At 39.4% G+C, this 22,537-nt stretch overlaps 1 protein-coding gene across 2 annotated transcripts in view; it reads right to left on the bottom strand.

Annotated features, from left to right (window-relative positions):
- Positions 1–348: 348 nt before the first annotated feature.
- Positions 349–22,537, bottom strand: part of SCIN (scinderin) — a 50,855-nt gene continuing 28,666 nt past the window's right edge. For both annotated transcript variants that reach the window (XM_056338158.1, XM_056338156.1), the window contains exons 5-16: positions 16,391–16,483; positions 13,795–13,927; positions 12,017–12,105; positions 11,604–11,819; positions 10,291–10,412; positions 10,019–10,109; positions 7,402–7,572; positions 6,729–6,906; positions 6,129–6,250; positions 4,343–4,420; positions 2,976–3,036; positions 349–2,024 (exon numbers count right to left, since the gene is read on the bottom strand). In XM_056338158.1, the coding sequence (XP_056194133.1) occupies positions 1,891–2,024; positions 2,976–3,036; positions 4,343–4,420; positions 6,129–6,250; positions 6,729–6,906; positions 7,402–7,572; positions 10,019–10,109; positions 10,291–10,412; positions 11,604–11,819; positions 12,017–12,105; positions 13,795–13,927; positions 16,391–16,483 (1,488 nt within the window). In that variant the 3' untranslated portion in view covers positions 349–1,890. The remainder of the gene's footprint in view (positions 2,025–2,975; positions 3,037–4,342; positions 4,421–6,128; positions 6,251–6,728; positions 6,907–7,401; positions 7,573–10,018; positions 10,110–10,290; positions 10,413–11,603; positions 11,820–12,016; positions 12,106–13,794; positions 13,928–16,390; positions 16,484–22,537) is intronic.

The following is a 22,537-nucleotide window of genomic DNA, read 5'->3' on the forward strand; positions in this document are numbered from 1 at the left end:
GTTTTCTCCTATTTTATAAAATAGTAATTTCTATAGTCAATAATTTTTGCAAGCAGAAAGTTACAAAGCCAAGAGTTTGATAACAGCAATGGTAGCTTTTCTTAAAGATGAAATCACAAGCTTGTAAGCACCCAGTTCTTTGATTTTCACTCAGGTTTGTAACTTTGAAGTTCTCGGAAAAGTTAACCCTCTGTTGGGTAAAATGGCACCGAAGTAAAAACAAATAACTTCTCATTGCATTGTCCATCTAAAAAGAAAAGTAACTACTGGTGTTTTTAGGAAGTTTTGCTAGACATCAGTGGAAGCACAAAGCAACAATATCAGAGAAAGGAAGATCAGCTCAGCATATAAAATACTGGGTTTTGTAATTTTATTGTAAGTGAAATTACATTCAGGTACAGCCCAGTTGTATTAGCAGAGATCTAAACAAACGTTTAAAGCTAACAAATTCCTATAATTAACCTCTTAACTTCACAATTCTTTTGTCACTGATATTGATTATGAGCTCCGACTAAATTTACTCTTTTGCATTACCCAGATTCAAAATCATAATGTTAAAAAAAATATAAAAATGACTAAAATTTCACTTTCCAACCTGACTTATAAGAATAATAAAACTGTTGAAATGCCTTCATTAAAAAGCCACATTGACATGATTTACAGCTACACAAATTGTTTAGAACAAGCATTAAAGCATTATAGGATAAGTGATCAAAGCAGTGTTAAAGATTTGAAGCAGCATTTTTCCCGCTGCCCTTCCATAGACTTTTCTGGCTAAATTGCAAATAAAAAACTTTGAAAATGTACTCTTAAATTCACCAGAATAAAAACCAAAACCCAAATAAATGTGCCTGAGAGAGAAGAGGCCATATTCTATTGTGCATACTCACACTCCAAATTCCCAGGATGTGGAATGCTAGGGTTTCCCTGCACTTGATATACTTGATATTTAACTAAGATCTCCATAAAAAATGAGTAGAGAAACATCCTGCACCTGACAAGGCAAGCAGTACTGCTGAGTAAGGCATCTGAGACAACGTACGGCTTAAGTGCAATCTGGTTAAGGCAGAGTACGTATTTTTGAAGCTGTTACTTCTTCTGCTTCCACTTAAAAGCAGTAGTAAACTGGAATGAGTTTAAGAGCTTTGGTTAAAAAGACCTGGTGGAGCTGGAGGTGGTTCACAGAGATAAAGCTTAAGAAATTCATTACAATGAGCTAGACAGTCCCTTAAAAAAACCTTTGTCAACTTCATATTCTTATAGCCACTTAGTCCAAAGCTCCAAACGTGTATACTAACAAGACAAACACACACGCTAAGCACCGCTTTTTCAAATACCCATCCCTTATTTGCCACCTGCAAGACACAGCTCCCACTCTGGATCAGGCATCATCTGAAGTTTTACATGAGCACGGCAGTATTTCAGCCTAGTAAGTAAATCAGGTCCAGTTCTACCCTTGCAAAAGATGTAGAATGAGTTCTTTGTCAGGCCAAACTCTGCACAATACTATACTGACCTTAATCTAAAGGAATTTCTGTGGCATTAGTTTCAATTTTTAAGTGAAGGCACAATTTGGCTCATTTTAGCACTTTAAAATAAACTGATCCACAGCTTCTGTTTGAAGAATCAATGGATTAAACCAAGTGTTGGTAGCACTTCCCATATTTACTAGAAGAAAAGCCCCACTTACCTCGTTTGACCAGTTTACAGTTACCATTTATCCCTTCCAGAACTAAGAATTTTCTGCATTATTCACAGAAGTATATCAAAGCTGGGAAAAGTGTAATGACAGATGCATCGTATTGTTGCATAAGCTTATGCTTAAAAATACTAGAAAGTAGCTGGGCTCTGATCATTCTTTGGCTTGAAGCTGGAGCTTCCTTGGATAGATCAGTTCTTCCATCTGTTGGAGTCCCAAGCCAGGAACCAGCCTGTGAATGTTGGGGGTTCGTGACCCTGCTTCACGATTACAATGGGGGTCCCTTTATCCCTGCCAGAAGGATCTGTTTCAATATAGCATTTGGCTAAAACCAGAGAGGAAATAAAACATGTAATATATTAGTTCATTCCTTTGGCATAAAAAATGCATTAAAAGCCCTAGCGAAAGAACCCAGGGCTACTATAATATAGTATTCAATTAAAATATTTCAAAGGCAATGAAATGATCAGGTAATTGCTGATTTCTCCCAGCTGCCAGTGAAGGAGTTTTCCAGGAAGTTAAAACGGAGGGACTGTGCTCTGATCAGTTTGCTGCCATACAAGGGGGTTTTGGCTCTTGAACACAAAAAAGAATTTGCTGGTGCTGCGCAGATGCACAAGCTTCATTTCTGTTTGCAGTATAGGTTCCCTTGACATCGCAACATGACGTTCAGTACATGTTGGAAACACAGCTAGGTAACCCTAGCTGCTCCGGGGAAATATCTGCAACCAGTTTTAGCACAAACTTTGTCAGAACAGCTCAGCTATGTGAAACCACACCAAAGATGACGTGATTTTTCAAGGAGGTGCGCTCCATGGGAGTTATCTTGATTTGTTCTACCACTGGAATTTCCTCCTCCAAATTTAACTTGGCAAAGGGTGACAGTGTAAGGACTTGAGGATTTGTTGGCTTTCCTTTGACTGTATACATTAGTGTAGGGTGCAGCTCAGCAAGTATCTCCTTTTAAATTCCTTATCCTTTCAGTGCAGTTTCTTTTCATAGAGCTCTCCTATATATTCTTTAAAAAGCCCTGCAGCCTAGTAATGCTATCTTGATAAATGTTACTATTCATAAACTTACAAATAAGGAAGATACAATGAATTTAAAAGCACATTTAAAGGAGCAAATAATCTTCTCCAGGACTAAATCCTAATAAGCTCAAGTAACCCTTTCAAACACTGTAAACATAACTAGATTTTTCCCCTACAAGATATTTTTAATTTAAGTAATATTGATGCTGCTTCACTCAGAATTCTGCCATATTGATTTGATTTACCAGATTTAATGGATTCCTGTCGTTCAGTTTCATTAGCATCCTTCCCAATCCAAACAAAAACCTGCAGAGGAAAGACACAGCTCCCATGTTGTTATAAGGATATTGTATACAGCAGGTAAAACACAAAATAGCTGATTCCACTAGGAGAAAAAATACACACTATGAAAGACTGCAGAGATACACAGCTCTCACAAACCACAACTGTGGGGTTTTTTCCCCCTTGCAAGAAACTGAAATCTCACTGCTGTCTTAACACTGGAAGGCCAGGCCTTTATGCACTCTGATGAAAGGAACTCTTAATTACCTTTCCCACGGATATCTTTTACAATTTACAAGGAAATTGCTCTTTAAGTGCATGTAGAAATACTGAACAAGAGCTATCTCTGTTTTGAGCTCCATGTGCACATCAACGCTTGTGCCCTGTGATCAGGGCTACCCAGGGTAACTGCTAGATAAATACCCCACTCAATAACCCAACAACCAGAGCCCTGATCTGCAGTCCCCACGTTTTGTTTGTTTTCCTGTCAGGGATCCTTTTGGAAACCAGCTACATGTCCTGGACTTCTTTCCTTCTTACCTGAGTCAGTATATCCAAACTAATCCAGCTTTTCCACCCACCTTCCCCCATCACTACTTCCCACGTGGACCTTGGATGTTCCTTCTCATTTCCAAAAACCTCAGCCATTTTTGCCCTAAGGGTTAGGCTGAAGAAGATGAATAAAGCGTGGGATCTGTGGCCTCCTCCCACTTTCTCTCCAAGGGGAGAGGAAGGGTAGAGAGAATATACTGTGAGAAACGGATGTGCCCTCCGCACCCACAGTAAGTTTGCCTGTCATCCAAAAAGCTCTCAATGTTTTCATTTTTAGGTGAACCTAGGAAAACCACTGAGATTGTTTCTGTCACCCTCCACCCAGTTCTTCTGAAGAAATCTGTGTACGGGTCCAGTGTTTGTCCCTTTCTCTAGTAAGACTTTTTACAGCTGCTGCTGCTACATAGATTTTGTTGATTCTGAGTATCTTTTACACAATAACTTCCTTTTTTAAAATTAATAAATTTTAGTGATATAGTCAAGACTGTTACTGAGAGCTTTTCATAACACTGCCAGGGCTTATACCCTTGCAGCCTCCATTGATTTCAATGGAAAGTGCCTGCTGTGGTCTCACACCATGCTTGGAAATTCAGTCATATATGTTCACACTAGCACATCCTATAGCTCAAAAAATATAGCTCCCTCTGGTATAATTTAAAGAAAACAAAACTTCTTCCACTCTCATGAAGATGATTTTTCCTCCTATCTTATGATCTAAGTGGTTAAGAACAAATTGTCCTTGTTACTACAGAAAGCAGTGGTCAAGTACACAGCTTACCTGCTCCCAAGCATCCAGCAACATGACATCATCTTCGGCCAAATCATCCTGAGTGAATTCTCCTGGGACCTCCTCAATCTAAAAAGCATATTATGGTTTGGGGTTTTTTTGGTTTTTAATGATTTATCAAGACATCTGATTTTTCACAGGCCCAAGGTATTTTTAAAATATTAAGTGCAGAAGCTGGTGTGCAATTCTTTTTGCTCCTAAAAGGTCAAACCCTGAACTGTCAAGGGTGTTTCACTGTAAGGAAACAAATCACAGAATTGCATGTCCTAGAAAGTTGGCTTTCAGTCTGTCACAGCCCATAGGCTACCCTCAGGAGAGGCAGAGGTTTACACTGTAATTATGACTGTTGTAAAGCTGGGTCTGAGGTCTGCCAGAAGCGGACAGAGAAATCTCCATAGAGCACCTTGTACCAACCAAACTAAATCAATCAGCTGATATCAGCTGATACATTTGTGCAGCTTATGTTCATTAATAAGGAAAAGAAACTGCTTTGGTTTGCAGCGGGTGAGCTCAATGACGAAATACACACCCAAGCAAGACTTCCAGTCACTTGACAATGGGACATTACACTTGACTAAGCCACCAAGGATTGGTCCCTGAAGGAAAAGCAGACTGCTTGCTTCTTCCACACATGTGCAGATAGGAAAGCAATTTAATCTCACTCTGAATGAGAAGGAGAGAGAATAATGTAGCTAGTGGTCAGCCCTCAACTTTTAAAGGACTGTCAAGGGTTTTGCTGTGCTTGGTCGTGCAGGAGTGCTAAAGGGACAGTAAGTGGATTGTTTAAAAGAAATTCCTTTTCCCCACCCTGTGTTAGGCTGGCCAGAAAGTCAGTGATCTGACCTACCTCTTCTGGTAAGCTCTAATGGTGGACATTCTGTTACTAGAGAAATGCTACAGGAAAGAGGGGATTTCACAGAATTTGGAGAGAATGGAAAACAAAATCCAAAGTCCATAGCTCCCAGCAGACTGTTATAGAGAAGTTGGTTCCTATTACTGTATTTCACAGGAGTGTTTTAGAAGCTTGTTAGAAGAATACATTTTACTGCTCTCATAAGATTTTAAAGTCCTTATTAAAGGATCCTATTTGTTTTATCCTTCTCCAAATGAATAGGCTGTGCCTTAAGAAGACTGCGGAGATGCTAGCCAACTATGTCCCCTACGTAAAAATTAGTACATCCTTGCCAAAGTGACACAGTGTTGCCCTCCCAGAATACGGTAAGTAATTAAGCCTGAATCACAGGCTTAATACCCAGTGCACAGCTCTAGGTATTTCTGCTAAGGAAATAGGTCTTCCTACCTCCTTGAGCACAGGCCAATACCTTAGAGGCATAATTACATGTCTTAAATCTCTATGGAAAATTTCAGACTGCCAGGGATTTTTGGCAAATGACATTTCTTTTCCACACCACCACTATCAAACATGTAAGGGGCAAGGCACTGACCTGCACTTTCTCAGCAAAATGAGAGCAATCTGGCAATGCTCTGCAAGAACACAATTGCTTTTGACTGAGAAAATGTCTTATCTTTTTGCATTTCCAGACTTCTAGTCCCGGGCTGGAGCAGGCTTTGCATTCAAACTTCTGCAGTATTAATTCTTCTGTCTGTCCTTTGCATTTGGATTGATTTAAAGCACCAAAAGTCAACTCTCTAGCTCTTGCCAAGCATGGCTAACTAAGCCAGATCTCCAAATTAATTTAATGTCTGTTGATTCCCAAGGCTAAATATACCAGAAACTATATAAGTAAACAGACAAAAGTATCCCTCACATACTCACAATAAATCTGCCAGTCTTATTAGAACAACCATACAGGCGAGGCGGATGATCTTCAGCCTTTGTCAAGAGTTGTGATGAAGTCTGATATTTTTTTTTACCTCCAAGTGTTTTCCAGAATTCCTCTGAAATATAAAATATATAATTTATTCAGCAGTGGATTTAACATTTGATGTTTTAGCTTGTTAGATACTGTTTCAAGAATCCCTAAATAGTATCTTTGCTTTCTCATAGATCAGTGCATTTTCTTACAGTTCTTCCTGCAGTTTGTCAAAATAAAAATAAAAATGTAACTTGCAGACCTAGAAAGAGCAATGCTTTATGTTTCCCTCCCCTCCTATGCACTCAGAGTAAAGAAAGGACCACACTCCTCTGCAGCTCCTGCTACTGTCCTACAGACTTTCAGGGCATTGCACTGCTTGTGTATCAGCCAGTTCTGCACGGATCTCCATAGTAAATGCCAGGTTGGATTTTCAAAGGGAGAGTGAACATATGCTTCTGTCTACAAAATCTGTATGATCACAAAAACCATTTAGGCTGTATTTCCATGCAGTGCTGTATATTCTCAGCTGCCTATTAGCAACCACCTGGCCTCATACTAACCAGGTTCCTGGCCTTCATTAATCTTAGCAGTCTGGCATTTAAGAATGCTGGCAATGTACTGAGCTCCTCGTTCCTCTTCTTTGTTTGCTCCTTTTCCTATCCAGGTGTAGCCAGAGTTGTTTGGCAGTTTCAGAACAAAGACATCATTAGAGTTTAGTGACATGGCATCAACATCAACCTAGATCAAAAAAGAAATTGTTTTATTTATATTTTCAAATAATGTGATTACTATTTTCCATGTTTATATAAAATATGTAGATAGATGTTAATCAGCTATGCTTTTTTCTTCATTTTTTTTCTCCTAGATTTATACTGATATAATTTAAAGAACTCAACCTGAGACAGCAAACTGACTTGAGGGGCAAAACTTGGGACTGTTTGGCAGTAGGAAAGACTATCTCATAAGGGTTGCTGATTCCTTGTCAATTCTTTGTCAGGTGACTATTGGCTACGTGTTTTCATACAGTTGCCTCTGAAAAATGTAGATTGGTTGCACATAGTTACAGCATATTCTCTTTGATTTATGAGATGGGTTGGTCACAAAAAGCAGATTTGATTTGGAGTTCTGAATTCCCACCCGATGTGACTACCCAACAAGATTAGTCGGAGAGGCTTGTGGCAGCTATACCATTTCCCATGGGGAAAAGTTGGTTTACTTAGGAGGTGACCTTACCTCCGCAATCCTTGTAGTGGCTGCCAAGTTCCTGCGGATTTGGAAGAGTCGTGTGAGCGGAGGAGGTTTCTGACCTTCCTTTTTGGATGTCCCATCCTTGTAGACAATAAGTGGTTTGTTTTTGAACAGGCTCAGTAAATGTGCGGGCTCTTTGCCTTGGCTGACTCGGATCTGTATATACATATAGAAATGCAATAAAAGAAACAAAAGGACACAGGTAGTTATTTTTGGCCATTGTTGAGTAGCATAGGGGATGTTAGCCAATAATGTTAAGTATGTTAGCATGAATGAGAAGTCACAAGCTGAGAAGATCTAAAAATACAGTTCCAGACACATTAAAGTTAGAGCATTTGTGAGATTTTTTTGTCAATCATGCCAATACAAAGGCAAGATCCAAACTTCTAACATAATGTTTAGCTGATTAAAATGGCTGCTATCTACTGTAATAAGGTAATTGCTTTTTCAAAAGAACTGTCATTTCACAGAGTTTTATAGAATGACTTAATTCCCCTGAAAAAACACCTTCGTAATTTTAAGTGCCCTGTATTTAAGCAGAAGAGAATGGTTGTTTACCCTGTTTGTTATTTCTATGTATATTTTATCTGCAGAAGGATGAAAAAAATGAGCACAAATCTATCTTGCAGAGGATAATATGGATGACAGAAATGAACTTCCATTACAGATGCAAAAGATCTTACTCCAATCCCTCCAAAACCACTGAGCTATGAAGAACGACTACTTTTAGGTTAACGTATGATACAATTTACTTGTATACAACCATTTATTCTTTATAACAGTACCACCTGCCAAGGTGCAGGGCTGTGGCTCCCCGCCTTTTGGTCCCAGAAAGAAAAGGAAAAATAGGGAATGCGACATACTTTAGCCCTGCCCGACGAGACCTGGGGCTGCTGGGAGCCGGGGCGGAGGCAGCCGGGCTGCAGGGCCGGGGCAGCACTGGGTAGCAGGAGCAGGTGCTTTTGCTTATCTCACCACTGGATAAACTGGTACAGTTGCCTGAAAAGGATGCCCTAGGACGCGTGTACTTGTAGGTGCCAAACTGCGGCAGGATTTTACAAATGCCAAAAATAAAACCAATAATAATAATAATAATAAAAAAAATCACAAATCACCCAGTAAAAATACAACAAATCGAACAAACACCCTGCTGAGGGAAACAAATTCCTGCAAAACAAATAGGGGACCGGCTTCTCAGTAGTTATTTGTACTGTAGTGCCATCTAGTGACAAAAATTAGTACGTTTAAACCTTGCCAACAACGGCGATACAGACGTTCGGCACATACCATGTATTCCAGGTAGCCACGTACACGCATACAAATGCCTACATGCATATATACGCACGTATATATGTATAGATACATATATATACACACATATATATATATTCCTAAACTCACTGCAGGCTAAAAGTACTTGTATCATGTCCACTGCAGTGAGATGGATCTCCTTCAGTTTTCATAAAAAGACTTTTTAGGCACGTACTATTGCAGTTGTTAGTAATATTATTATTACTGTAGTATTAGTACCGGCCTTGGATGTGAGGCGGGACCATATTGTGCTGGACTTTGTCCAAATGCAGAACACGTATTAGGAATATTTCAGGCAGTAATTACCTAGAAGCATTCTAATCCTTCCTTAATATAATTTCAATCATAAATCATAACTGATTAATGGCTAAAAGTATGGTCTGCCATCTAAATTAACCGTACCTTGGTGGGTGGGGGAAGTCCTTTACTTTGGTAATTAAGAAATGAGAATCACAGAATTATCTCCTACTGCTTAGAAAATCTCTGCCTGTCTCTTGTCATCTTACAGCTCTAGCTATTCTGTGAAAAGAGACCTCTCACCTCTCTACCTACCCAGCACTCCTCACTAGTGATGAGAACTCACACGCGAGTCATACTAAAACTAATTTATCTCCTCATACCTTTTAGTTGCCAATGTCCTGCACCTTGCCCTTGCACACCCCATTTTTGCAAGTGAGGATGTATCTCCTGCTTTCATGGAGCTGCAAGCACCACAGGATGGGAAAACGCAAGTTACATTCCTCACTAAGGCAGGGACAAGCCAGACCTTGTTGCACGGTTCCAGCAGGCTCTCCCCTTCTGGCTGTCATGTGGCTTTCCTGTCTCCCAGTTTTGGACGTCTAAAAGTCAGGTGTCTTGTCTGGGCTAAACATCACAGCTTCTTCCATAATCAAAAGGAGACAGGAGAGCTCCCACAGGGCTATGGCTCTGTCAGACACCTGCTTCAGAGCAAGTTGCCCTGGGATGATCAGTCTCCACTGACCATGTACGGAGTGTCTGTAAGGCTAGGCAGGACTAAAACCTGATTTTTAGACAGTGAAATTCAAAGGAAATAAAAGGCAGTTTCAGGTTCCATCATATCTGTGTTCTTTTGGACACCTACATTCAGAAAGGAGGATTCAAATGGGAAATCTCTGGTGGCTTTAAAAGGAGCCCATTGGTGCTTGGCTCGATACAGACCACGAGCAGTCGATACTCCCAGTCTTCAAAGACTACCTCCTCCTTCCTTTCAGCTCTCATTGAAATTTGCATATATTGATGCTCTGTGGAATTTTATCCAAAAGACACTAACCTGCACGGCCTGACCGTTCAGTGAATCATCCAGCTTAACAGTCAGAAATGCAGATGCTGTCAATTCATCTTTTGTAGCACTGGCTCCTTGCCTGAGGAAGACAAGGAGAAATACAATGGTTAAGTACAGTTTGAAAATGATCTACAGCATATACTGCATGACAAACACAGTAAACAATCTTGCATTTACATGTAGTTCTGCTCAAAAGGCCATAAAGTCAGCATAAAATAATATCCACAGCTGGAGGTCTGTGCAAAGCCGACCAAACATACCATGTGTAGATGATCTTCCCTTTTGGGTAAGTGTAGAGGATAATGTAGCAGTCACCACCATAGAACTGTCCGTATGTCTCAGGTTCCACAGGAACTCTGCCACTGCTTTCCACACGCCAGATCTGGGGAAACAGAGAAATCACTGGAGAATGCTGAACTTCATCCTACAACTCTTCAAGGAGAGTTTTTACTGTGTCATCCCTTGAGTGACCTTTGTTTTTGTTCCCGGGTGTTATGGAATAAGACCAGGAAGGATTCTTCATGAAGCAGATAGATACACCCTGCACCCACTGAATGACTGAATAATGACCATCAACAAGCCACTGCAGTACATTTTTTTTGGTCTTGGTACTTTAATGCCATGTGATCACCTCATAATGCTATGTTGAACTTAATTTCTTAACATTTTAAGATGACAATATGACATGAACGGCACAACATCATGATTCATCGTAGAACTATCATATAATTTGGGAGAGGCACACTGCAGTCAAATAACAGAGTCATGCAAATTTCTTCCTACTTGATTCACTACAGCTCAGTTCAGTTAACAACTGCTCTCCAAAAATATACTAAAATGTACAGCAAAAAATGCTTCAGATCTAAGTTGCTTTGGCTCAAGACTACAGACCAGCCCAAGTATGAGATTCGAAACCTAGAAAATATACCAATGAGACCACAGGTATTTATCCCTTCTTTTTCTTCCAGAATCTCGACATGCAGACCTGTATTCAACAGGCTGTGTTGGTACAATGCCAAACCAGTCCTGTGTAGTCCAAAGATATTCCTGCAGTAGGTTATGGACAGATCTAGAAAGGCTGTACAGTCATCTTTTTCTCTGTAAAACCTACCAAGACTACCCGAGACACACACTAGGGACATCCTCTAGAAAGCAGACTGGATGCATAGATAAAGACACAGAATGAATTTCTCACTCCAAGAGCATGCCCTCCCATTCCAGATTTCAAGCTGGTACAAGCTAAAAGTTGTGTTCCCTAAGAATCACATTTAAACTCTATCTTTAAAAGGTATTGAGCAGAAGGGGAAATACTTCTGCTGTTTGATTTCTGTTGAAGACTGGTACAACATCTTTCATAAGCACCAAAAAAACATGACCCAGCATATAGCTGACAAAGAGATTCACTTTCTGCTTTGAAGTACCTTTTCTGGTGGTAGAAGTAACACTGCCACTAACGTGGTGTTACTCTGCACAACAGTGTAAATGGCAAAACATAGAGTAGCAGCTTATCCCCTTACAAATAACAGAATACATTAGGTAGGTGGAATACAATTTAAAACAACACAAAAATTACCTCTACTTTTCCTGAACCATCATCTACCATGTTATGCTGGGCAGCCATTTGTGGAGACTCATGTAACCTGGTAGCATCAAATTCAATCTGCTCAATTTTAGCCACTGTCTCTGTGACATACACTTTGCCAAAGCCATCACTTTGATCTTTATCCTTCCAGTCTTTGAAAAACTGTTTAAAAATTGGCGTTTCACCTCCTTCAGGAAGGACTTGAATCTAAAATGAAGAAGACACATGAAATGTAGGAAAACAAAACTGACAGTTACTCGAACAGAAACTTTTCTGAATTATATATTAGTCAAATATTGCCCTTTTGTCTTGTAAGCCCTTAAAAATATTTTTTTGCTGATTTAAGAGCAAAGTCTTTAACAGAGCTCACGCTCGTCTAGTATCACCTCATAAACAGATCACACCTGTGTGTTGGCAGGATAATTCATCTGCTGTATGAATTGTTCAGCATTCTTCATGGCAGCCTTTCTCTCTTGTGGGTTAGCATCTTTGCCTGGTTAAAACAGAAGGATAACAATACATGCGAAAGGGCAATGAGCTCACAGATCCTGCAAAACACAGATGTCCTTGAGCTAGGTTCTCTTCAATATTTTCTTAGTCTTGAACAACCACAAATGCTGGACATAGCATGAACAAGATCCACACAAAGCTGAACGGCCAAAACAGTACCTCAGTGGCTCTGAAAACAGTTAAAGTAATTGAAAAGGGAGCACTGTTTTTTGCTTTGTGTATGCCATTCTTAATATCTACTTTGGTTCGAGGTACAAGAACACCCTGGCTCTTTTCTCTGAACTTCCTTTGCTGGGCTGCAACGTGGTGAATAAAGCTGCTCTCCAGAACTGCCTTCACTTCTTCAGGGAGCATCACAGTCCTAGTAAAAGAAACTCCCATTTCATCTGGCTAGGCTGTGCAATTTACCACCACTCTTCCCCACCTATCGCTCCTTGTTCAGTCTTGCTCAGTGTTAGACATCTCTGAAAGTCTCTGTGGGGTGACACTGTATCAGGTTTGTGTCCCAGCTGGCTGTCAATGACTACACTCCAAAGACCTCTTAGTCTAATAAGATGTGCTGATAAGCTATTCATTGTATTCCATTTCGAATGAGACTATTAGCAAAGTAATTCACACTCCTCAGCTTAGTGGTCTAAGGATTTCCAGCAGAGACAATAACTGCAGCCTCCCAGTGCAAGGGTGACAATCACAGTCTAATGGGGTTTTTCAACACATTATTGTTACCAGCAGTAGCAAAGTGAGGATCTAGAAGGAACAATGATAGGGCCACATTCAAAGAGCCTAAATTGTATTTTATGTATTTTATGCCAGATCCTATTGGCTTGCTTCTTCCAGGAGCTGTCAGGTAGAGAGTGAAAACCAGGAATCAGGGGGTCAGGCAGACCTTAGGCCATCTGAGCACAAAGCTCCCAAAATGTTTCCCTAACTGAAAATGAAGTTTCAAGCAAAATGCTTACAGTGCTTCCTGGACTGAGTTCAGCAGTTTGACAGCTGCATAGATTAATTATTTGCTATTGCACATGGTGAAAAGTATTGCAAATGCCACAGAATAATTAATACACTGCCTCAGACAAAAACGGGAGGATATTTAGCATTGGATGCAATGGCAGCACCACAACAGCTATAAGGTGTCCAGGCATAATTCCCCAGTAGTAGTCTTTTCCTGGGAAATATTCAGTCAAAGCAATTGCAGACACTCCTACAAGCACTGGTGATACCACAGAGAAATATTCATAAGGAAAAAAGAAGGATCAAAGTATTTGCAAGGTTATGCTTTTAGTTAATATGTGGGAGATACACCTTTCAGTTTCACACCTCTGTGGAGCAATGTATGGAAATATAATATCTACCCATTATCAAACCTTCAGCGTCTAGATTCTGTCGCAGAAGATATGGATTTGATGACAATATACAGAACTTGTAGAATTCTTCATGTTTGTTTTGTAATTGCCATTTAGATAAGCATTTAAGCACTCGGACTTACAGATACCTTAAAAATCGCCAGAACCAAGTGAGCAATCCTTGTCCACTGACCACACCACGGAAGAACTGTGTGCAGGGTACTGCGTCCAGCCAGTATTAAATTCTTGCTAGTGAACTGAGGTGGTTGTGTCAACTCCTTAGATATGTCTGCATAGCTTCTGCATTTGCAACAGAAATGATCTCTTACCTTTCCACACAAAGATCTTCCTTGCAGCACCGTTGTCCAAAATGAAGCACTCCTCAGACGAAAGCATAGCCATGGAGAAGGGGTTTTCCTCTGCTACCACAGACACTTTCATGGATCCACTTGCATCTGACACCTAAGAAAGGTATCATTTCAAATTTAGATCAGCTCTGGCTTTTGTAACAAAATTAATTTCTGCTCCAAAAATTACTACAAAAATCAGCGCCCATTTCTATATAAATGACTATATGAAATTTGTATGCTGCTGGAAAGTAAGGTAGGCTGATGTTTTTGTTTCATTTCATTTCACATCCAACAGAGGGAGATGTAGTGTTAATTTTAGAGAGTGTGCTGGATCCCTGTATCACAACTTCTTAAAATATATGAGTTTCTCTTCCACTTTCAATTCGATTGCTCATTCAGTGAACACCTCAGAGTTAAAAATCCATATTTTTTTCAGCCCCTCCTGTATGCTCAGCTGAACTAGTGGAGTCCCTAGGTGACATCTTCTGCTACCAAGCAACCCTCACGGAAGCCAAAGGTACATACACATGCTGAACATGAGGATTTGTAATTATAATAGAATAGTACTACACTGATATTAACAAGTGAAATACCTACAGTTCTTTAGTTGGAAACTGTAATATAAGATCTGTTGCACAATCTGCTTTGTAACCTCTAGCACCACTGTCAGATCATATAGACCTTTAAAACCTTTTAAAATTCACTCCTGCGTGACTGAAAAGACCAGTTAATACTACTGAAAATAAATTATTACTATTGCAAAAACTTCTCTAGCAGTCTTTCTTTCCTTTCAGAATTAAATATTAATTTTAAATACATCATTGTATCTGTATCTTGTTTTGCATATTATGGAAACACAAGAGGAAAGTTACCACTGCACATACAAATAAAAATCAACTGTTATACCTACTGTGAGGGCTCACCGTAGACCCGGCTCTTGACTTTTGACACTCACAGTTATATTGTAGCACATTTAAATTTAGCTAACAGGGCTATTGTTAGCAGGACCTGTGTACTTAGAGGAACTTATTAGATATCCACAGAATTTTCTGAGAGTTCTCAGGATTCCAAAACTCACTGCCAGCACTTTTGTTTTCTCTAGTACTGTCTTACTATAATAGTCCTGATCATACATGCAGGCTTTCTTTTTCTTCTCCCCTCCCTTCAAAAGCCTGCTACAAAGATAAATATGTGCCAGATTTTTTGGCCAAAATGGAATGATTAATGGCACCTTAACACAGCACATGGACAAGGACTAAAAATGGCCTTGCAACAACGATCACCTCACACAGGCTTCTTGTAAACCCCAATAACATACATGGGTAGGGGAAGGATCACGAAACAGGCAGAGAGGTGGTTCCATCCTGCTGTGGTCTGTGGGATGCAGGAGCTATGGAGGGAGTGACTCACCTTCTCTCACACTTCCCAGAAGCTTCGAAGCTACTCTAAATGGCACCTAAAAGGTCACACACATGGAAATCCAGTAGCACTTAGTGCTGTCAGAGTGCTGCCGCTTGTTGACCAAACCCTTCTTGTTAAGTGACTATTGGGAAGGGAAGACAGTGCATGGTATGCCAGTGAAAGATTCTTTTCTGTCACACAAGGCAATCTTACTGCATGAGCCAGAGCGCAAAGTGCTGAAGAGGAAGGTCCAGATCTCAATGCTAATGACAGCTTGTCAAAAAGTATTATTGCAGTCTTCAGAGGAAAATAATCTTTTTTTGTTGGGAGAGGGGAGGATAGTGTCTTTTCTACATTTCATTTAAAATATCTCCCTTTTCCAAATACTCTCTTCTCAAGTGGGAGAATATGAAAGAAAGGGGAGAAGATGGGGACTGAAGAGAGAAAATACAGGCCTGGAAAAAGTTTGGGGGTTTATTTCACAAAAAGAAATAGTTGTATAGCCTTGTATATAGATAAGATACTGTATTGTTGAATATGAAGAATAAATTCCATGCCTTTTCTAGGAAAGAGCAGTGTACCTAGTACAACATGAGGAAAAATCATAATTTCACTGAATAGAATAATAAAACTCCTAATGATTTAAATAGAGTAAATATTTAATCCAGTTTGTTTATAGGTAATTTTCTGGCAGTCGTGCTGTCCTAGTCAGCATTAAGCCATTGCAGGTGAGGAAGGAGGAAAAGGGCAAAAGAAAGGAGTTTTGCATTCAATTTTTTTTGGATTTATATATAAAATATAACATCACTATCCCTCTTTCAAACTCTACTAAGAATAACTAAATCATATATGGCTACTAAAACTCTCACTGTTAAAATCAAGAAGACAGGAAATAATAGTTTAATGCAAGACCAGTCAATTATTCTTTGACCTGCACTGAGTGTTCACAGGCCATGCTTAACTTGTTTCCTAAGTAAATATAACTAGTCAGGTTTTTTTTCCTCAAATTACCTGGGCTGTCTTGATTGATGTCCTTTGAGAAACTTGTCCATAGGCTGCAAATCAACTATCACAACTGCAGTTCTGTAACTGAAGCCAGAACTCCATATATGAGGGCACTACGTGTATGAATACTGTTGAGTGTACCTAACCAAAAAAAATATAAACGACTTACCATATATAGTTTAGCGCTTCTCCTGTTTGTAATATCAGCCAGCTCATCATCACCATCATCACTGTCGGGAAGCGCTGGCTTGCTACCTAAGACCTGTACAAGTGAATAACAAATTCAATGCAGAGAGAGTAGGTTCTGCAGTATAAATACTTAAAACTGAAGTGTTTTGTCCCCGTAATCAATCAGATTGGGACCATCTTTGCATATAATCCAATCTAAAACCAAACTCATGGGTTGACTTGTTCACAAACATATTGGTAATTTTAAATAACTGTCAGATCCACAGCAGCTTTAGATCTGTGTGCTGTCTTTCCTGCAAGCCAACTTGCTGGTCATCTATAGACTAGGATAGGAAATTATATATACAGAAAAACTTCAAAAGACACACAGACACACAAATACACAGAACAGAAAAGTTTATGTAATCCTGTTCTATGTGTGTGTTTATGTCTGTCTTCCCCTTTTCCTCCCTTTTTTTAGTAACTTCTAAACTGTCAGCAAGCACATCTTAGAATTTTTGGATTAACACTACTCTTAAAATGTTAAACAATACTAAGATTAAAGCAGACAAAGTGAAATATATGAGTTGAAATTATCTTTTAAAATATTTAAATTGGCAATATAAAATACCGGATTATGAGTTAAAAAATCTTAACAATTAGATTCTTAAACCCATTTTAAAGAGGAAAAATTAGCCAAGGTCTTAAAAAAAATTATGGGGTGACAAAAACATTTTCTTCCTCTACCACCGGAGTATCAATTTTACTGCTGTAGTTGTTTTACATCATAGTAGTTTTCCACCATTGGTAAAGTCATAACAACTATCACTATGAGAAATTTACAGAGGTTCATCAAGAGTATGTTATGGTCAGATAGTCATTTTTAGATCTTAGTTACCCTTTCTTAATGACCTTTTCTTAATTATTCATACATGACTAAATCCAAAGTTACATCCATTATGTTATGGATTTCTATGTAACTATGTCCCAGAGTGAAGGTAGTAGTAATTAGTGCATTTGAGTACATATTAATATCAAGCACAAAGGGCAGTGCCAGCCTTCCCATTGACACAGTGCATTTGCATATAACATGGAGTCACATGCAAAAACACTGTAAATATTTGAAAACAGGGAAGCCTAACAAAGGATACAGCTGGAAAGAAATTGGAAAACAAATACAGCCTAAATATTTAATATAAATCTGCTGTCTGGAATTTCCTGACCTGGTAAAACCAGTAAAATAGAAAAGGGGAAAAAAACAAGCACGCCTTGTTAAGTGTGATTGTTACAGTTTATGCTAAAATATTTTACTTGTACTCACTGAAGACAAAAAAGTAACACCTTGTGTGTTTAAGAAAGATGTTAGTCGTAGCTCTTCAGTAGTTATCACCCAGCATCTCCTGAATTTATGCCACAATGGCTGCAGATTTACCAATGTATAGGACAAGCAGGACTACATGTTCATAGCAGAGTTCCACCGTGCTGGTGAATGGCTAAAACCAGTGGGTATATTTGGCATATCAGCACATGGTTTCTGAAAATGTTTCCCTTCCCAGGTTTTCATGCTAACCAGCAGCCTACACGCAAGCTATAGAACACCAAGAATAATGTTGCCTTTGCAAGGGTCAGAAAACTGCCAAGTAACAGGCACGCTTCTTTACCTGAACAGATGTAGAATAGCTTTGAGGGTTTTATTACATTTGACTTTCAGTAACAAGAGGGTAAAAGAGTCCTGTTAATAAAACTTCCAGAAGTCCATACTCACTAGTTCTCTGCCTAATTAGGTATTTCCAGAAAAAAAATACACGAACCCCACCACCACACACACATACACAGTGATTCCTGATACAGTTATTGTCAGTGTTTTCCCTTGCCATGCATATAGGATACCTGTGGCACCACAATTATTCTGCAGCTTTGTTGTAAGTTGCTTAAAGTGATATAAAATAAATTGCTCTTAAAATTATATATATAATTTTTACAGCTATGAAAGTGCTACTCTAAATATTTTTAAACAAAGCGAAGCAGTACCTGTTGGTGTTTGTAAATGCATCTTGACAGAAGCAGCCCCTCTAATCACAGCAGTCTAAGCGCTCCTCTCCGGTGGCAATTAAACCAAGCAGCCTCTATAATTTAAAAACTGGGCTTTAAAATTGGCCCCAGCACAGTTTAGACTGCTGGTCTGACCCGTTCGTGTCTTGAAACTGCATGTAGAAATGCTTTTCTGAACTAGACAGAGAATTACTGTCACAGTCCCTAAGTCTTATCTTAGAAAATCTCAGTTCTTCAGTACTGGCACAGAGACAGGGGTCAAAACCTCCCTTGTGCAGATGCAGTTACAGGTATGAGATGAACAGCCCTGGAAAGGGCAGAGACGTTCTGGTGATTCTGGGGAAATCCATTCACAATTCTCTAAACAGCAGCTTGCACAGTAGCTCCTCTGGCCAAAGCTAGCTCTGTACTTCAGCACTGGCGAGCAGAAAAGGAACATTACTCATTTTTGTAATTATTTTGCAGTTTTTCAGATGAGCCCCAAAATAAACAAAGAAGGGTCCTGAGGGTTCCTCCTTCTCCTGCATTTGAAGTCACAGTTGCTTGTAGATCCTGGTATTTTGCTGACCCTTGTTAAGAAGGAACAAGATGTGCTTCTCCTCCCACCAGGTAAGAAAACCCAGGACTTGTGAGGAGGGCTGTGCAGCCAACACAGCTGTTAGAATAAACCTTGAGCTGAATCACTAGTGGGTGTGTATAGCTGTGTATGTTAGTATCAAAAATAGAAGATGATACAAGTTTAAAATTACCTAAGGCATGCAATGACACCAATTGTGAAGAGATTCAGTGTGCACTATATATACTCAATATATGAAATACATGTAGCCAGTACACTTCTGTATTGCTAGAACAACTTAAGTCATTCCCAACATGCGTTAATTTCAGCCATTTTATTTTCTAGACTGGAGGATGAGACAAATCACCAAAGGAAAAATTCTGTGCTTAAACAGAAAGCAATTTATGCTGAAAAAACTGTTAAGTTCTGTCCCAGAGAAACACCTTCCAGAGAAGTTCTCTTTCCTCCTTCTAAGGCAAAGTCCCATGGCACAGCTGAGTCCACATGCAGCCACACATATGCCTGGATGTTATGACAACTGATAGTTTTATCAATAAGATTATGAAGTGTGTATTGAACAACAGCTAACTGCTATGCTGGAATTAGGTTATATTGTTATCTAAGCATATGGCTGGCTGAGCTGCAGCTCTCAAGGCACCTCACCTTTATACAGACATGATGCACCAAAAAGAAAGCAAATCATGCCAGCTGAGACTATAGTCAAAGGTTCCCAAAGCTTTTCAGCAAATTTCCCCAATAAAATGACTAAATCAACACATAGTTTAAAGAACATTGAGTCTTGTGATTCTTACCTACATATACTCTTAGCTTCACACAAATCCTGTGGTAGCTATATACACAGGACTTTGCTCATATAATTCTCCCTATACAGTCAGGCTGCTCCACTGGGTCTTTACATCTTATGACCCACTGTACTGACAGCCCTAGGCTGGCTCTCCCAGGCTGCTCTAAAGTTCAAGACCCTGACTCACAAATCTGCCAAGAATTCAGACCCACAAATCCACCCTACACACCTGAAAATAGCAGTGCTCTCTTGGGAATGGAAAACAGCCTCACCACACTTTTCCCCAGCTGTCCAACCATACTAGCAACTTCAAACCACACCTCTCATACATACACAGGTACATGCAGGTTTTGAAACCACTTTTAAAATCATTATTACGATTTTTGTTCTTTACTGCAGTAGAAATAATCTCAAGAATGATTAGGGGCCCTGAAAACACACCCATTTCCCAGCTTCTTCATTTTTTGGGCTTAGCATCTTTCATTGCAGCTGCTGGTTTCCAAACCACAGAGACTTCGTCGTATCACTTCACCCTATCTGCCACTGACAGATTACGGTGTCAAACCACCCCTCACTCTCTGTTGCTCCACCACAGAATGATGCTTATCCTCTCCCATCATTGCTTGCTGCATGCAGGTTTACCAGAGTCCTGGAGAAAAGCACAAGCAGCTCTGGCCTCAGTGAAGGTGCACACAGGTGTAGTGATGCTATTCTGCAATGACCTCTTGTGTGCACACCCTAACCTTACCATATATGTGAGGCTGCTTAATGCCTCAAGACTTCACAGCTTCAAGCTGCTTCACAGCTATTTCAGAATAACACATGCCCACAGCAGGCTACAGCAGAGCCTACCTTGCTTCACATGGCTATAGCCTAATGCCAGTTTACCTCTCAATGACAGCATCAGACTGTTGAGTTAGTGTTGCTTTAGAAAAACTATTCATTAACTCCATACCTTTAGATCTTGTCTATGGGAAGTATAACAAAGTTGATTAGCATTAATTTAAAAAGGTTTGGGTTTTTAAGTTGTATTAAACCTTTGCATTGACACTCATAGGTTAGTGCAAGAATATCATAGTGGAAACCAAAAGCACATCAGTTCCCCTACAACTGTCCAAGTTCACTCTTGTGGTAAACACAATGTAGCTCATCCTGTCTGCAAAACCATAACCCTCTTTCACATTCTTACATGCACAAGCTCTTTGTAAATATCTACACCCCTTCAGAGAATTGCAGAAAACAGAGCCAAAGTTTTTAATGACAAGTGAAATTCTACTCCATTTCCCTTAAAAAAGAATAAAAGACATCACAAACAAAAGGTTTCTAAATCTGTAGGAACGTGACAAGGTAAATAATTTAAAATAAACTCATCAGAAGAAGAAATGTATCAAACATTGTCTTCAAAACTGGAGAAGCCAGCTCTGCATCACTGAATAGTTGATATTGATTTAATGGGAGCAAGAAGTTGAAAGAGTTCAGTGAGGCTGAAAATCCAACTAGGAAAACACCACTTGAAGAGCATGTCAAGTGAAGGTTAATTAAGAGAGAAAACCAGTTTTTTCACTTAACTTGTATACACTAACACTAGCACTGTGTTTGTGTTTCGTCTTACTATACACAGTTTGGGTTAGGTTCCTCAGTCTGAAACTGAACTATTTGTTGTGGCCCTGATCCCAAGCATCTGATGTCAAAAATACTCACACTCCTCTCTTTATATGCTAAGAGCAAGAGAAAGAAAAGCAAGACACTTACATAACTTAAAGCTGTCTTGTGGGCCTGACGTTTTATTACTTAATACTTCTGGAAAACAATCAAGATTAGTAGCTTATAATTTACTTTCTTGCATGCTCTAACACAAGCAAGTACATCCTGCTCCCATAAACTCCAGTACACGTGTAGGCTATGACAGAGAATAAACCCTCCATGCAAGACAATAGGTCTTAACTATGTTCACCACACAAACTCATTGATAGATAAAGGCTTAGATTTTTATTAACCTTCAAAGCACAGAAAAATACAAGGACTCTCTCTCTAAAATAAATATTGACTCAAATATCTACTCTAGTAGCCAGTAAAAGGAAAAAGTCCAGCAGAGAGGTGAGGGGATGAACATATCTTGTCACTAAACTGCTCCCAGGTAGCCAGCAAGATTTCTGCCTGAAATTGCCTCTCACTAGCAATTCGAGCAACAACAGATGCCATTACACACTCGCCTTGAGCAGAAGACCTCCCACCTGCCTGAACAGAGATTGAAAATAAGATGGAAACAGCCATAATGTACTGAGAAGCAGACAAAGGGTTGTTGTATGATAACAAATAGTTCTGGCACGCTGTTAATTTTTGGGGGTTTAGTATTTCATTTATCAAAAGGACTTTCGGGTATTAAGGTCTAAATCTGATCTGTATGCATTCAGATTGCTATCAAATAAAAAGGCATCAGTTGCTCATGGCACTTTTTATGCATAAATTATGGCCTAAGATTTCAGCCAGTTTCTGTTGTCTCAGGAATTTCAAATTAAAATCATAATTTTATTCATATCTCTATGCTTAACTTCCTAAAAATAGGACATTCGTCTTTGGCAGCTTTTTATACAGTATTTGCAACTTCGCTTATCTGTCTGGGATAATCTGAATATAAAGCTTTTACTGGTATGATAACAAAGTTCTAACATTAATTTTCCACTCTGTGAAACAGGCCATGGATAACATGTTCACAAAAAAAGAATCTACACCAG

The sequence above is a fragment of the Falco biarmicus genome, chromosome 4, assembly GCF_023638135.1.
Source record: "Falco biarmicus isolate bFalBia1 chromosome 4, bFalBia1.pri, whole genome shotgun sequence".
Classification (NCBI taxonomy): Eukaryota; Metazoa; Chordata; class Aves; order Falconiformes; family Falconidae; genus Falco; species Falco biarmicus.